Below are 17,639 nucleotides of genomic sequence, written 5' to 3' on the forward strand. Positions count from 1 at the left end.
GGGTGCTGATGAAAATGATGAAACAGTTGTGTTTGCCTTTAGAACAAAAATCTAAAGAATTATCTGTGAAACAAAAATAACTTATAGTTTTCCTCTGATGCATGGAATTCTGCATTCAAATAGGCAGTGATATTCAGTAATTGTACAGTGCTATCGGCTTTTTTTGGCCAATTAGTAAATAGATCTAGTGGGTGAAAAAAAAAAAGCAAATAGAGAAATATAGGCAATCGAGAACATGCATGTTTCTAATTGAAATTTAAGATTATATAGGCAGCAGGGAAGAGCAGTGCAGGGTATCTGGAAGTATCAGATGAAAAGAGAGACAGAAAGTCCTGTTACAAAAAATGAAGAGGAGGTACAGAACAGGATATGTGGTATATTATTCAAAGGGTAGTCAGAAGTGCTGACATCATGTATTTTCTGAATGTAGTGCTGAGGTGACAAGTTATCCCCAGTACTGCTTCTCACCTTTGCACATTATTTCTCACTATATTGTCACTTCCATAAAACCTAGTCAAAATCATCCAGATTGGACTGCATAATTTGGAAAACCCCTGTTGAGTGCATAGTGTACACTAAAGTGTAATGTTAAATACCATCCAGAATTTTAATTAAAAATATTACTGGTATGTGGTGTCTTAATCCTATTCCATTATATAGCCTGCATGGATATTTTGAATTGCATTTTTTTAATGGATATTTTGCATATTTCACTTGACCCTTATTTTGCTTTCTTTACCTCTTTATAGTAGATTTGATTGTACTTGCACCAGCCATACAAGAAAAGTATATATACAAAGAATGTTAATGTGTTTAGCAGAATAATTTATTTTCACTCTAATTTAAAACTGTATGTTGAACTCAGCTTTTTTTTTCTGTGAGAAATAATGTTGGCATGTATATGTCTGATTTTATTATTTTTAGTTGTTCTTATCATTGAGATTGGGCAAGAAAAACTATAAAAAATGAAATACGTTTCATAATATTTGGAGGGAAAAAATATGTTGTGTCTTTATGAAAAATTTGTTTATTCACAGGATCTTTCTTATGACCTATTTTGTCAGCAAGTTCTTGTATCTAGGAACATTATTTCTGTTGGCTAGACAATTTCAAAATGACAGAGTGAGATTAATAACATAAATACAGATTTCCTTGTTTCATTGATTTATTGGGTCCTAAATCTTTGAACACTCACCTCTGTTAGTCATTTGACTATTGAGAGCTATGAAAAAATTACTCAGATGTATAAGTGTTTGCAAGGAGGAGTATCTATGTTAAGTGCAATTAATTAGCAACATACAGCAAAGAAAGAATACCTCCTGTGAAAGTATCACTATAATACTTTGGAGAGATCAGATATGTACAGACAATCTATTTCTAGGAATTGTGCAAGGGAGAGGCTTAAGAAATATCTTTGTCTGAAATGTGTTCACATTCCTGCTTCTATTTCACCCACTTCAACATTTTATCCAGCATGGGTGTAGAAAAGTTACTTGTCAGGCCATAATTTCTCATACATTAGCATGGCTGTAAGATTTGGGAGACTTGGATAAGGGGACTCATCTTATTAAGACTTGATATACTAGTTTATTTTTTCTCTGAATGAACATGAATACCAAGCTGCACATGAGTGAGTAGATGGCATTTTCATTGCAAACATGTAAAGTGAGTGCTGGGCTATGTCAGCACGAATATGATTAGCAAATTGTCAAGATTGTTACTTCCCTCTGGTGCTGGAGAGGCACATCGAATACTGTGTGCACTGGTTTTGGGGTTCCCTGCTTCCACAAGCATAGGGAGAAAATGGAGGAAGTCTAGCAGAGGGCCCTCTGCTCAGAGTGGTTGAAAGAGATGGGCTTTAGTTTGTTGGGGTGAAGATCCACAGTGAGCTACATGAAGGAGTTACAGAGGATGGAGCAAAAGTCACTTGGGCAATGCTGAGTCATATAACAAGGAAAAATGGCCACAAAGTGCAGACCAAGAAATTAAAATGGAGCTTAATGAGGCTGATGCAGCACTGGTGCAGGCTGCTCATTGAAGGCTGTGGAATCTCCATCCTTGGTGGCTATCAGGACTTGACTATTAAGCCCCAGCAGAGTTGAACTTGTATTGGCAAAAGCCCTTCTCTGCTCTCAGTGGGAGGCTGAACTAGTTCATCTCCAGAGGTCACCTATAATAAACACTCCTCTTTTGCAGTGAATATTATCATGAAGTCTAAGACCTTTTACAATATTAAAAAAGAAAAAATGAATAATTTAAAAAAAGGTGACTTCTTGATTTTGATTTCATGCTACATAACTTTCTAAGGCAGAGTAGGTGGCTGTTTCTTTCTTCTCCTTGGTTAATTTTTGAGATTAGTTGAGATTTTGCTGATACACTCAATTAATGCTGATACACTCGACTTTGGGTGAGATGGCTCTAAACCTAAAAAATGTAATTTCACCTGATGGAATGGTGTTCTGTTGTCATGTTCTTCATTGCTGTGATCTATTCCCAGAAGTAAAATTAAAATTACAAAAAATTTAAATTAATACAGGTATTTAGTATTGAGCCATCTTCCAGAAAGATCTTTTCTACCAACATACAGCAACTTCACTACAGAGAAAAGAAGTTAAAATAAGTGTCAAATCATAGCTTCTTAACAAAATTTTCAGATTTCTGTATTCCCGTATAATGTAAATTTACAAATAATTGACTGCCATATATTTTATGTGTTGTGGTTTTAGAAACTGAGGATGTGCAGTCTCTCAACAATAGCCATAGAATGAACAGATCTAAACAGACTGTAGAGAAATAATTATTTCTGTCTCTCTCACACAAGCTGTGTTGAAAGCAGGGCTCTGTACAACCTCCTTGCTGTGTTGTTTACATGCCTGCCAGAAGTGGTTTGTGTTTTCAGTTGTCTCTCAACCTGTATGTGTCCAGCACAACAACAAGGGTATCTAGTCTCCCCACCCCAGTGGCAAACTACAGCAGAAAAATTCATAAACAGAAACTTACTGGTGAATTATCCACATCCACAAAGTCTGCTTCTTACCAGAGTAGGGAGAGACATGCTGCTGTCAGTTTGAGATGGTTCCCAGCTGCTGGAATGCATAAAAAACCATCCCCCCATGAAGTCTCCTCAGGCATGCTGGGATAGGGGGACACCTGGGTTGCTCACAGATATGGGACCTTAAAAAAACAGCTGAAAAAGTCCAAAAAAGCAGCAATCTGGCAGGGATAGTGCTGACAACTTTTCTACTTTTCTATTATTGACAACTTTCTGGCACTAGTCATAGCTGCAAGCCTTGTTTTGCAGGTAGACTATCTAGCCTGCTGCAGACTTGTAATATTGACACTAATTTATGTTTATGAGGAAAAAAGAGGGAAGTTAGTAATTTGTACTGTTGAGTGGGGACCTTCTGAAGATGGTGTTTGAAGGTGCCAAACATGTCAGGCAGACTCTTTGGATTGTAAAAAAGTGGTGAAGCAGTTGTTAGCAGAGAACATAAGGATCAAACAAAGTCAGAAGTTCAGAAACCAAGTCTCGGATTATTCTTCCTTACCAATCAGGATAACAAACCACACACAGGCAGGCAGCCCATCTCAGTAAAACCTCAGAAAGTCTTTGAATTAAATGTGAAAAAAAGATCTTCTGAGCTGGTTCTTCTGCCTCACTTCATGCTGTGGCAAGTGCCTTTTTCATGTGCAGTGGAAGGAACTGGCCTAACTTACCTGTGACCAGGCTTTTCGTGCTCTTCACTGAAGATTTTCTCAAGGCTGCTGTTGGGGTGCTGGTTCTAGTTTGTCACCTCTGCTGGGGACACTAATGAGTCTGTCAATACAAACTTTGGCTATGTGTTTCAAGGCGCTGAACTGCCGTAAATTTCATTCCTTTCTATCAGGCAACTTTATGGTGTTCTAAAAGTTGTGATCTAGCTATCGTCAACAGAGCTGCCTGGAAAAACTTATTTTTCCTCATTCCTTTCCCACATGCATGCCACAGTCTCTAACAGTATTAAAACCCCAGTGATTAACATGTTTAAAATGTATGTAAGATGTAGGGTCAAGTGCCATCACAAGGTGGGTTACTGTGAGACAGCTCCTTATCTGTATGGAGAAAGTTCTTCTAAATAGCTGGCAGTGTCACTGGGGCACTATAGAGGTCAAATGTTGTTCTTCTATTATTTCTAGAGCCCCATATTGTTGTTATCAGATTTCTAAAGTCCATACCTCTTGGGTGTATTCTCATGGCTGCAGATCATCACTGCACAGACTCCTTCTGCACGCTGCTCTCTCTCAGGTTAGGGCTCCTCCAAGGCTCTCCCTGACTGGCTGACCCGCCCCCTTTTATCCCAGTCATCTTCATTGGTTACAGCCACAGCCCAATTAAGGACATCACAGCTGCAGCCCATCAAGGGCAACGGGGATCTCTGGGGCAAAGCCTCTATACAGATATTCAAATTCATTTCCTCTACTATATTTCCCCCTTTGCTTTTACTTAAGTTAACAGTTATACAGATGTTAAATTACAACACAATACATTTTCTTATGACTCACAGGTCATGTACAACACCCATAGCTCTTTGCTCAAAGGCCATACTCTTTCACAGCTCCCTGACCCAAAGGCTATGTTCCATCGCAGCTCTTGGCCACCACAGCTCTCGGCTGTCTTATGTTGTCGCAGCTCTTGGCCACCACAGCTCTCGGCTGTTTTATGTTCTGTTAACTATCACGTCGGGATCACCACTGGTTGTTCTTCTATTATTTCTAGAGTCCCATATTGTTGTTATTAGATTTCTAAAGTCCATACCTCTTGGGTGTAGTCTCATGGCTGCAGATCTTTGCTGCACGGACTCCTTCTGCTGCACACTGCTCTCTCTCAGGTCAGGGCTCCTCCAAGGCTCTCCCTGACTGGCTAACCCACCCCCTTTTATCCCAGTCATCTTCATTGGTTACAGCCGCAGCCCAATTAAGGACATCACAGCTGCAGCCCATCAAGGGCAACCAGGACCTCTGGGGCAAAGCCTCTATACAGATATTCAAATACATTTCCTCTACTATAGTCAAACTGCTTAGTGCCTGCTTCATGTTGCATTTTTTTGACATTTTTGCCTTGAGTGAAGATCATAGCTAAATTCAAATCTTCTTTTTGTTATTCAAGGTGGACATAATTTCAGCAAGCTTTTGTAGTGGACTTTATTTGCCAGTCATGTTAAACTGCTTTTTGTACTGATTTTATATTAAAATTTTTACACACATACACACGTGTGTGTACGTGTGCCTATGCCTGCATATATATATATACATATATATATATACATATCTATATACATATGTATATACATATCTATATACATATCTATACATATATATAGATAGATAGATAAACTAGTAACTGCACATTTAGAGATTGTATGTTATGATAGACTTTAACTTCCTTCATTTCTATACTTGAGTGTTTTGCAGAGTATAAATGTACATTTGAATGACTGTTTGACTTCTCTTGCCTGGGAGGACTTGGGAGACATTTATGAGAAAGGAATATAACTCTGTCACTATTACTGTTTGCTACCTCCAATAGTAAAATATTAGCAGACTTAAACTTTTTATTTGAGTGACTGTTGTCACTGCAGTACTGTACATATCAAAATACAAAAAAGTCTTGTGGAAGCAAAAAGTCCTGCTACATGAATGCAGTCTGGAGTCTCTGAAGGTGATGGTTATATAAATGTAACTAAACATTTATATAGTTCTATTTTAAAATTCTTCCAGCAAAAATCCTTATTTTTTTTTAATTATTTTGCACCTTTTAAGAAATGTGTGCTGGAAATAGAATTGCTTTTTTTGTACTAACTTTGAGTTCTCTGAGTTTTGTTATATTCAGATATAATTATGACATCTTAAAATAAAGAAATTATAATTTTCTCTTTTTCTTTGCAGAGTCACAGTGTACACTCTGTGGGGAGCCTGAAGGTGAGTGTGTTTTCCTACTAATATTTTTCAAAGCAGCTAGAGGTGAACACCTCACTTTAATATTACTCATGTACAATAGATTGAAAATAGTACATAAATGATGGAAACCAATGAAACCTATGCAGATACAAAAAGTTATTTGAATTAAGCTGAGCACATGCTCTAGGCAGGAAATACCTTAAAGGACAAATATTCCATTAGAACAAAAATTAAAATATTTACTTTTATTGTTCTTTTGTGTGTTTTTCAAACTAATTTGTCAGTAAGTGTGAGTGTAAAGAGACATTTAAGGACATCAATTTGAGCATGGAAATCATAGAGATTGGATGTAAAAGAGAAATGAAAAATATTTTTAGATTTTAGATTAGATATTACATTTACAGAGAAGCTGACACATTTTAGCAGATGTAGTGAATAAATACTGCTTCTGAAACAAAGATAATTAAGCAGAAGCCTTTGTAGTTCAAATACAGGCCCACATGGCAGTGTTTGTTGGTTTGTTTTGTTAGGGTTTTTTCCAAGTGACTAATTGAATACCAAGATGAGACACACATTTCACTTAAATGAATGCTCAAGCAATGAGAATATGGTTTTTAAAGTATGCCATTATTGAAGAAAATATCTCTAATTTATTTATTATTTATTAAGATTGGTGCTCTTATAAAGAAAATGTTGAAAGATTGACTTAGTTTGAAATCAACTACCTGGAGTCTTTCTAGAGAATAGAGTTCAAAATAGTCAGTGTAAATGGAGCAAAGTGTAAGAACAAAAAAATAAAATGATAGAGTCTAGGCTTTTCACAAAGACATTCAGCTTTATGTCTTGAATAGTTTCTGATAAAAAAGTTTCAGCTTCTAATGTTTTATAAATTTGGTGGGGACAAGTTATTAGGATATGAAGCCTGGAAGTGGAAAGCTTTGAGATCTTACACCTAATGAAATAACTCAGTAAATTAAATAATAATTATCTCCTTCTCTTTTGTTATCTACTGACAAAAAATTCTTTTAGAAATTTGTTTTGACTGCATTCCTTTAATAAACAGTCAGTTGTTGATTTTTAAATTTTCTTTGTCCTTTTTTTGATAAAATTGTAATAATACAGATACAGGTATGAAAGGGAAAAATGAGATTAGTGTTTGTTTGCCTTTCATGAGATATTTCTCTCCTGATAAAGCTGGCCAACTTTAAAGTTATGCATTGGATTAGTTCTGTTTTATTATATGCTTTGCCTGCTTCATAACAATAGTTTTCCTTTCTTTTCATTACTGCTCTTTCATACCTCTTCAGCTTTGCAAATATTAATAAATATATATTGACTTTGTAAAAAGGGAATAAAAAAAGGATCATATTTTTTTAAACATTTACATGACTAAAAACCCACATTCAAAAGATAACTGTGTGCATTGCTGTAGGAGCAGGCCTCAAGAACATAACATTCAGTTTTTAGCTATACAGAAATGAACTTTCCCAGGAGTGAACATCTCCTGGATCACCAGTCTATCCTCTAAAACACAGTATTAGAGGAATGCTAATTATTAATTCTCTGCTTCAATTTTAAAAATATTGATATAACTGTCACCTTAGATTAGTGACAAGACTTAGAATCTGAAGCTTTTCCCTTGCCAGATTAGCACAAATTCTTATCTAACACTGATAATTCACAGAAGTTTGATTCTTAATTTTGTGATGAAGAAGCAATTGTTCTGGCTGCTGAATTTAGTTTGTAGAAGGCCATTCTAAGAGAAAATTCATATCTCTGTTGTTTAAACAAAAACAAAAACCCTCAAAAAGATCCTTTTCCTATGCAATGTTCTATAAATTTTGGTTCCATTGTACACTAAGAGAAGGGAAGAACTAAAAAATCAAGATTTTGCAGTGTTCTAAGTGTAAGTTCTGACTTTTCTCTGTAGTCTTCTTCAGAAATTTGAGATACTTTGTGGCTTGTAGTATGTACTTTTGAAATTAGAGGAAAATTCAGAGAGTATTAGTTAAAGTTAGATACTGTTTGCTTCCAAGTTCCTTTTTTCTTCCTCCTTTTCAGTTAAAGAAAAAAGAGTTCACGAAGTGCCTTAAAGTTCTTAAGTATATCAAGGTGAATTTGCAGAATTATAGGATAGAGGTGCCACAATGCAGTCCTCCTATGCTAGTTTCCAAGGTGTTAAGCAGAGATTCATCTGACAAATAGTAGATGTGGGGAAATCTCCTGGGCTTGGGTGAGAGGATGACAATGTTTCACACCTTCTGTTTTCTGGGTTCCTTGGAAGCTGTTTATGCCATTTCCTAAAAGACCTGCAGGCAGCTAGGTGTGTTCTGATCATGTTTGGCCTTCTGTAACAAGAGTGACAGAATGGAAGCATTTTGCAAGCCCCAAATTCTGATTGTCAAGTTGATCAGCTGTAGTCTCACTTCTCATTACAGTTCATCCTTTCTCTAACCATCACTCCCCTTTCAAAACCACCAGTTTTGTCCTGGATTATCTAAGTGTCATAAAAATGACTGTGTAAAACAGAGCTCCTTGCTGGGGGCACTTTGCCAAGGTTTTAGCAGTTAGTGCTGCAGTGCAGGAAGCAAGGAAATGCATTTATCTGCATACCCGTTGTTGCACAGGCATGGAACTGTGTGTGTACTGTGCTATTCTGTAGGGTGAAAACATGTCAGATATGAAAGGAAGATATAAATTATGAGAGTACACATTCCTCATTTCAGTGTTTTGCCTGGGAACTTGGGGTTCTGCACTTAAATGTGTCACATGTCCTTCTTTGCATCCTATCGAAAGAGAATGAGTTGGACAAAACTCCCTGTCTGAGAATGAGTTAGACAAAACTAAAGAGAATTAGTTGGACAAAACTCCCTGTTTGAGAATAAGTATCTTGTATGAGCTGCAAGGACTTGTGTGTTCTATTTTAAAAATCATGGGTTTGCTCTGTTACTGATAGTGTACCAGGCACCATTCCTGACAGTGTGAGATATTTGAAGAGCATCAGGGGTTTTTTTTTATACTAGGAGGAAACTAAAGTTGCAGAATCCCATTAGCATGGCTACTTCAAGCAGATCCATCTTCTGGAAATGCAAGAGCAACAGTGGCTTGTTTTCAGAGGGGTAACAACAGCTACACTTGGGGAAGTGATCTGCAGTTGACAGATTATGTTGTCATGGTAAACATTGCAGGGTTGTTCTTTGCTTTATTCCTGCTCAGATTTAAAGTGAGGGTGGCATGTTATAGACACATGTGTTCTGAAGTACTCTGTGACACACACTGGTGTAGTCATGAGATGTTTCAGGAACAGTTTTCCCCATAAAGCCTCTAGCAGAAATTTCTGTTCTTTCTAAACCTTTGTATTTATTCATAGAAGGTTTTTAAAGGATAATATTATCAAATAAAATTTTCTGTATTATCAAAGCAGAAAACAAGTGCTTTTGGTGGCAGCTAAGGTTTCAGTAGACCACTCTTTCTTCTCAAAGCTTATACAAATGAAAGCTTTTCTTCCAGGCATTTTTTATATCCTTCATAACTCCAGCAGTGTCTTACTCTTTCAATAAGATACTCTTTCCAGGAAATTCAGATTCTTCCTCAATGTCTCAGATCTCTTTTGGGCTGTTGTATACAGCTACAGTTTGAATTAAGTTCATCCATTATTTTTTGCCAGTAACTGGCACAAGAACACTGGTTGGTGTTGTTAGATTTGCTGGCTTTGTGGTAGCAAACTTTAAATAGTGAGTCTTTTAATTAGTAAAATAAATATTCTATGCAAAAGGATAGCTTAGAAGAGATCTGTTTCTTAATGTATCTCACATTGCACATTGGACTTTTTTCCTAAACTTGTTCTTCTGTTAAGTTAAACAGTTAATAGTTTGTACAGCCAATGCATAGATACTGAATTATTCCAAGTGTCAAAAGATTCAGAAATTTCTCACAATTATATTTTATCTGATAATAAATTCAATTGTCAGAAGATTAAGGTTTTTTTACTGTTGATTTCAATTTTGAGATCAGATGCCCACATAATTTTGTCTTCCTTTGAGAAAGAATAAGTTTGTGCAAATTTTCTAGCACTTGCAAGAATGCTAGCATATGTCACAGGTTTACCCTTACAGAAGTTTATATCAATTACTTTTAGGAGGACTTTTAATATGATTAATAGTGGAAGATTAATTTAATTTATTTTTATTCTATTTTTATTTAGAAAAAAAAGTTTTGAATGTTCTGAAATAAAAACCAATTATACTGTTTAATTTTATTTACTCACAAGATGTATAAAATATTCAATATAACTTGAAAAAAAATATGAAATATAAAAAAATAGTTGACAATAACAACAAAAAACTCTATATTCCTTGATGAAAAAAATGTATTTTCATACAGATATGTCAGTGTTAAAGAGATGCATGTATTTCAGGTGCTATTAGCTTTGTTGCCTTTTGTGCTCTGGTTAATGCTAGTATGTTGGAGTTTAGGGGGAAATTGGTCTGGTTTTTTTGTTTTGTTTTGTTGGTCTGTTGTTTGGTTGGGGCTTTTTGTTTGGTTTTGGTATTGTTTTTCTTCTTTAAATAAAGAATCTGGAGAGTAGGTAGTACAAAAAATACCCTAAATTTGGCAATATGTCTTAATATTGATGTTGTTCCATCTGTGTAGTTCTGGCTCTGAATATAAACATTTCCCTTGGTATCTCATGGAAAACTATTACAGGCATATTAATAACTCCAGAGAATTTCCTTAATCTTCATTTTGCTAATCTTAACTTTTAGTAATCTGTGCTGAGTGCTGACAGTTCTGCCACTATTAGCAATGACTTTCAAGAGTCCTGTAGTCTTAACTTTTTATACTTGAGGAGGCCAAGTACATTTCACAACACATAATCCTGACTTTTTAAGGAAACAATAGCAGATAATGAAATATACTTTGCCTAATGTAATATTTCTTGTTTTCCTGCTATTTATAAAAAAAAATCACAACTGTTCCTTCACGTGAGAAGCTTTCTTGACCTGTATATGTACCATGAAATACTTAAAGAGATTATGGTTCCTGCTATGAACATAATAATAATTCATAATTATTACCTGAAGTGATTGAGATAATGCTGAGTTTATTCAGTCATGTAAGAAAAATTTTATGTAAATATAAGGTCAAGATCTTCAATCTTTCTGCTTTGACCTATTTGTACACCAAAACCTTTGTTTTCATTAACAGACACATTTTTGTGCCTGGATGAACTTCCTTCCTAGCATTTAAATAATGATTAATAAAATTACTGCCATGAAACTTCCTCTTGATCCAAGTATTGTTAATAAACATTTTTTAACACTTTAGTTACTAATCTCAAAGTGATTTGAGGTTCTATTTTTATAGAGATTTTTTTCAAGTTTCACAGAATTGTATTGCTGACCTACTCCATTGGGTAGTCTGTAAATATTGAACTTTTTTTGACAAAAATAGGCAAGTTGGTTACACTACACATTTTTTAAAATAACCTGCAGAATTTGGAGACTGTATGAAAAAAATATTTTTAATCACTTTCTCACTGGGCTAATATGTAAGATTCTACCAGTTAATTTCTTTAGGATACCATGATAGAGTATATTCACAATGGACATTATTCTTGAACTGTGCTGGGTTTTATATAAAGTGAAATCATGATGTGTATCATGATTTTTAGGAAAGAGTTGTAGTATTTTTTCTTCAGACAATGTTGAACTACAGGTTGCTGCTGCATTTTCATGTTGCCTGCATTTAGGCAGACAAAAAAAGTTGTCTATAATATGTCTGCTAAAAATTTAGCTGCTGAAGAAGTTTTCAGTTTCTGGCTATACTTGAAATATTTGAAGATTCAATTTTGAACCTTCATATTTATATAGTGTAAAAACTTATATATGACATTATTAAAATTAATAATTTTATTTATAACTATAATAAAGCTGCCCATTTTATCTAGTGGAATTGAAATAGAGAATGGTATTTTCAAAAGTCTAGGTCCTATGTAAGCTGGGTGTGAGATATGGTGATACTAATTTTGGTTCTTTTATAGTCTATCTTGTTGTTGCTTAAGATAGTAATATTTAAAGAAACAAATCTCATTTTATTTTAAGAAAATAAATTGGTTTTTTTTAATAAAGTGTGTGCCAGGTCTTCACTTAATTTATATTTGGAATAAATTAAATTAATTCTTCATTTCTTTTACTTCTCATATATACAGGAAACAGCTGTACTCAAAACTACAATGTTGTTCTTGTTTTTTTGCATCCAGTGATCCACTCCCCTGAGTTTTGCAAACCAAAAAGGGAAAAAACCCTGATTTAATTTAGATAAATAGGATGTAATCCCAAATGCACATTCATTTCACATTGTTGTGATTAAACAAACAAACAAACCCAAAGACAAGGACCATCTTATCTCTTTTGCTCGAATATGAGTGAATAAGTGAAAAGCTGATTAGATTTCTGGGGATGAGGGGAGAAAAGTTGGCCTCAAAGGCTATAGTCAGCACATACTTAAAGCTTCATGCAGCATTAGAAATGTGAATATTTTCTCTGCCAACAGTGGATGAAGTTGCAAATGTAATTTAGTCCTGAAGGGGAATAAATTTTCTCAGGACTGCAGTGTTTGCTAGAGTGGAGGCCAGTGTGAGTGAGCTCAGTGCAGCCTGGAAGATGCTGATATTTTAAGTTAACCTTTGCATGGAAGTGGATATGTACATGTGTACACTGCTTCCATTTTTCTTCCTTTGCTAACTGTGCTGCACTTTTTCATATTACATGAAATGTCCTGTTTTGAGTAGTTGTTCTTATATGTCAGATTTTATGCAGTTGTTCTTATATGTCAGATTTTATGCTGAATGTTAATTTCTGCAGAAGGACCTTCCTCTTAAAGATGTTGTTTTAGAAGTCTGTCTCATAAATGGGAACTTCTGTAGTGTGAGCTGTCGGTGCTTTCCCTTAGATTCTAATTTCCATGCTCTGTCATTCACCTCTAATACTTTTTATGTATACCTAGAAGAACTCTTTCTGTAGAATAATAATGTCTACAGAATATTGCCTATAGCTTCTGGCATACTTGATGTTTTAGAAACAGACTTCTGCATCTTTGTAAGATAAGAACTATGGTGGATTTCTACCTAAACATAGAGATTTTTTTTTTTAAAGATAGCACATTTCAACATTCATTCCTTATTTAATTTACTATGAATTTGACCCAGTAAAGCTGAAATAGCTGATATTATGTGTCAAGGTTTGGGGTTTTTTGTTTGTTTGTTTGTTTGTGAGTTTTTTTGGGGTTTTTTTTGGTTTTTTTTTTTGGTTTTTTTTTGGTTTTTTTTTTTTTGTTTGTTTGTTTTTTGTTTGTTTTTTTGCTTTTTTGGGTTTTTTTGGTTTTTTTTTTTTTTTTTTTTGTCCTGCAGTATGTAGACTGGGGTGGACAGTGTGTAAATTTGATTTGATTTTCACCATATCACTCCCAGCACCTGCCCTTTAGTCCCAGGCTCTGGTAAGGCTCCGATGGTCATCCTGGCCTCTGCAGACACCTGCTTAAAAGGAAACCTTGGCCTGCCTTAGCTTGCAGTTTTATATCTAACAGGGGCTTTGTGCTACTGGGGAATTGTAGGTATCTTTTTCCTTTTCCAGGAAAAGGTGAGGTTAGTTCTAAATCTAAAGTTGAATATAAGTGAGATGCAAAATGCTCTAAGTGCCACTGGATTTTCTGAATGCAAGATTAAGTTATTGTTTCTCAATCAGTGTTTAATTCTTCTGGGTAGAGGGAAAGCCAAAAAAATCTGCAATTGTAAAGTTTGAGAAGCACAGATGTAACAGAAAGCAGAGAAAAACTCCATTCCTATCACCACATACTGCGACTTTCAAGACTGAATTTTTCCAGTCCATCTTCTGAAACCTATGCACAAATAAATTCCATGATTATTATTGCACACATGTACACATTTCATTCTGACTGAGCAGATAATGAATGATTTTTACTTTGATTCTAGATCATTAATCTGGCAAAAGGAACACAGTTTTGAAGACAAAACCTGCATTAATTTAAAAGAGATTTCCATGCAGAAAGAATGTCAGTTTCTCCTAGCGTGAACATTTGCATAAATCTTAGATAACATCTGGCAACATTCATCTCAATAGTGTATGAAAATCCTGAGCTCTTACTTAGTGCTGAGCTACAAGTGATATTAGTGGAAATAATATGTAGAAAAAGAACTAGGACTTTCACAGCAAAGGACTTGAAGCAGATTGATTTAGTCTTCTGTACCTGCTGATTATTTCCCATAAGCTTTCATCACAATTTTAGTCACTGGAATCTTCTCACGCCTTATAAAATAATAAAGGAAATGTTTTTTCTGTAATAATATGTGAGAAAGAAATAGCTTCCTCTATGTGGTTGGAAATATTTTTTTTGTATCTGCTGACTGACTGTTCATGAAAATGAAAAATATGATGGCAGCAACTGCGTTAATAACAAGTAGCTTGTGCAGATGAAAGTTAAACAAGCTTTTCAGTGCTGGTCTCTGAAAAATATTTCAGAAAAATCTTGACATAGTATCGTTCCAGTTGCTTGGAAAATGCATTTCCAGGTACATCAAGAGGCAGCATGTCCTTCACATGCAGTACAGTTCCTACCCCAGAGCTGGTTTTACAAATTTTGACCCCACACAATATAGCAGAAGCTTGGGTGAGTTTGTTCTTTCCCCACAGCTGATTTTTCTCAGTGGTACAAATGGATGAATTGAATGTCTCAGCATGTTTAGCAAAATTGAATGTCTCAGCATGCTTAGCAAAAATGAATAAACCCTTACATTGATACTTCAAAAAGGTCATGGTTCACTTTTTAATTGTTTTATTTAATATAGCCCATGAAAAGAAAATGGGATAAATGTATTCTGTCAGATATAGGGCTTTGTACATAGTCCAACAAGGTATGAGGAAGAAAATGATAATAGTTTTGTTCACTGTTTAGAATGGACTCATTGTTTAATTAGAAACTTTGAATGTTGAACTTGGTTACACTAATGTCCATTATCAGCATTCCTTATGAGACAAACTAATTAAAACATGGAAATAATTTATCTTTCAGTGTATGTGGAGACAGTAATCTCTTGGGGGTTTTTAGCTTGTGTTGAATTTTCATTATGCCATTAAATATTTTGTTTGTCAAGTATATAATAGTGTCCTTCTTAAGAACAGAATGTCTGTGTTTGCAAATCAGAGACTTCATTCTGAAAAGAAACTTTCAAGATAATTCCATCTCAACAGTCTCTGTTCCTTACCCAGACCATCCAAAACTAGTGATGGAACAACATTCCTCTTGCAGATTATTTTAAGTTATGGATTTTGTGAACTGAAATAAGTAAGTTAATGCTGTGAATGGCACCATGGATATTTTGGTTTTGCCTTTTCCTCAATAACCTTCAGTTCATCATATAGATATAGAAGAAAATTATTTCCCTTACTGGTGAAGAACATGTGGGTGTTTTCTCTCTTCCTTTGTTTTACTTTGTATTTACTGTGTATAAGCTACGTTAAAAATAGTTTTGTGCTAGACATGATGATTTTCCCTTTTCTTGGGGTGAAGCACCTGATTAAGTGGTTGTTTAACCACTGCAATATTTGCCTTGTACCACAGAAATAACCGGGAGGATCTGGAGGATATTTCTGAAGAGAAGCCAAAAATAATCTTCTTTATTTGGTCTATGCTAGCAGACTAGACAGTTTATCATCAAGAAAAGTCCACGCAGTTCAAATTCTGGCCTCTTCTTCTGTAAGCTAAATCTGATTCTTGATACCATAAGGTTTATGTATGTGTTATGTTTTCTAGCTAGACAGTTGCTGAGAGTTTAAACCCAGCTTGGGAGAGGGTTTTCTGGAATTATTTACTTCATGTTGTAAAAGTGCTCTCATAAAAGAACATGTTATTACTGTCTCTGCCATGAGAAACTCTTTGCAGCAATCAATATGTAATTTAGGAATCGGTTTGTGACATGAGAGGAGAGAGACCATAGAAGGAAATTAAACACATCCATTTCTCTTACTGAGAAAACCAAATACAGAAGCATCATCTAGCACAAAAGAGCAGCTGTGGATATGATAGAAGATGTAACAGAAAAGGGACAAAGACCGACTTTGTAACTGGAATTCTTGCTCTATTCCATTGATGAAGGATTTTGTCCAATGCCATAGCCTCTAAAGAATGGTGGTTTTAATACCTGCAGTGAACTTGGCCCCATTTTAACATTTTAATATGTCTGTGGAAAACATTTGTACTCTGCTAAACCATATAGTACCTCTCTGCCACAATTATTTCAAGTCCTGAGAAAGCTCAGGACTTGATGTATCTGACTGGGTAGGCAACACAAACTGAAATTATTAATGTGTTTGAAATGGGACAGTTAAGGAAATTTGGCACTAAATTTTTTTCTACAAGACAGATGAGATTGAATACTTTGTTCCTGCATCTGTGCTGTATTCCTAACATTATCTTTTAGAAAAATCAGCCTCTGAATATGAAGAGATATAAAGACTTGTACAATATATTTTAACTAGACATTGACAAATCAATCATTCCAACTCACAGCAGAAAGAACTGGGCAATTTGTAACTGTCTCCAAGAATGATGGAGATAACAGGAAGAGGTGGAGGAGAATCCAAAGTGGAACAGTGACAGAAGCAGAAACAAAATACAGCCCTAGGTGAATGTGTAGGTGCCTACTATCCCTGCTGACTGATTGCAAGATCTTGCAGTAAAAGTAAAATTACTACTTGGTTCTAAACAGCTAGCATCCTGTAGCAAACCTATGTTAACCTTACAATTGAAAAATGAGATTACTCATTAACATCTTATGAATTACATTTACAGTGGAAACTTCAGAAACAGCCAAATCTGGAGATATAAATTCAGTACTTGGAGTTAAGAAGAATAGTGTCCCATATTGTATTCTAGAATACTGCTACAAATACATTTTTTAAATACTAGGTCATATTAAATAATATGCTATTATATGTTATAATAGCTAATTTTAAAAATATATATACTGTCACTCTATATAATTTTCAGTATATCTTTTTTTTTTGTCAGAGGTTATTCTCTCCAGAAAAATTAAGCACTTCCAACAGAGAATTAGAAAAAAAAATGAATCAACATTTGGATTACTTTTAAGGTTTAAAAGCTGTAGTAGTAAACAGCACAATTTTGTAGTGAGAAAACAGTGTCCCATTTTAATCTGTTACGAATCAGCTGTGATCACATCACAGAATGCTGTGCCATTCAGTAGGGATCCAAGTGACCACAGCAATGGAAGGTTCTGAGGCAGAACTTAACAGAGCTAGTTTTAAACAGAATCACAGGATGGTTTGGGTTGGAAGGGAAGGGAACTTTTGACCATCCAGTTCCAATGCTCCTGCCATGGGCAGGGACACCTTACACTAGACCAGGTTGCTCAGAGCCCCATCACTTTCAGGGAAAGGTCATCCACAACTGCTCTGGGCAACTGGTTCCAATGCCTCACCACCTGCATAATAAGGAATTTTTTCCTAATATCTAATGTAAATCTCTCTGTTTTCAGCATAGTAAATACATAAGGCATAAACTGTGATCAGAATATTTATGCTTGTTTTGTAGTGATTGGTTGTTTACTAAATTTTAAATTTCAGATAACATCTAGTATGTTTTGGTTGAGTCCACAGAGACCT

At 35.1% G+C, this 17,639-nt stretch overlaps 1 protein-coding gene across 27 annotated transcripts in view; it reads left to right on the forward strand.

The window, feature by feature from the left end:
• The window catches only part of DLGAP2 (DLG associated protein 2), a 456,578-nt gene that overhangs the window by 218,082 nt on the left and 220,857 nt on the right, over nucleotides 1-17,639 (forward strand). For all 27 annotated transcript variants that reach the window (XM_071441861.1, XM_071441871.1, XM_071441889.1 and 24 more), the window contains one exon: nucleotides 5,926-5,958. In XM_071441861.1, the coding sequence (XP_071297962.1) occupies nucleotides 5,926-5,958 (33 nt within the window). The remainder of the gene's footprint in view (nucleotides 1-5,925; nucleotides 5,959-17,639) is intronic.

Source organism: Agelaius tricolor, unplaced genomic scaffold (assembly GCF_023055355.1).
Source record: "Agelaius tricolor isolate 1412-34295 unplaced genomic scaffold, bAgeTri1.0.p SCAF_1, whole genome shotgun sequence".
Taxonomy (NCBI): domain Eukaryota; kingdom Metazoa; phylum Chordata; class Aves; order Passeriformes; family Icteridae; genus Agelaius; species Agelaius tricolor.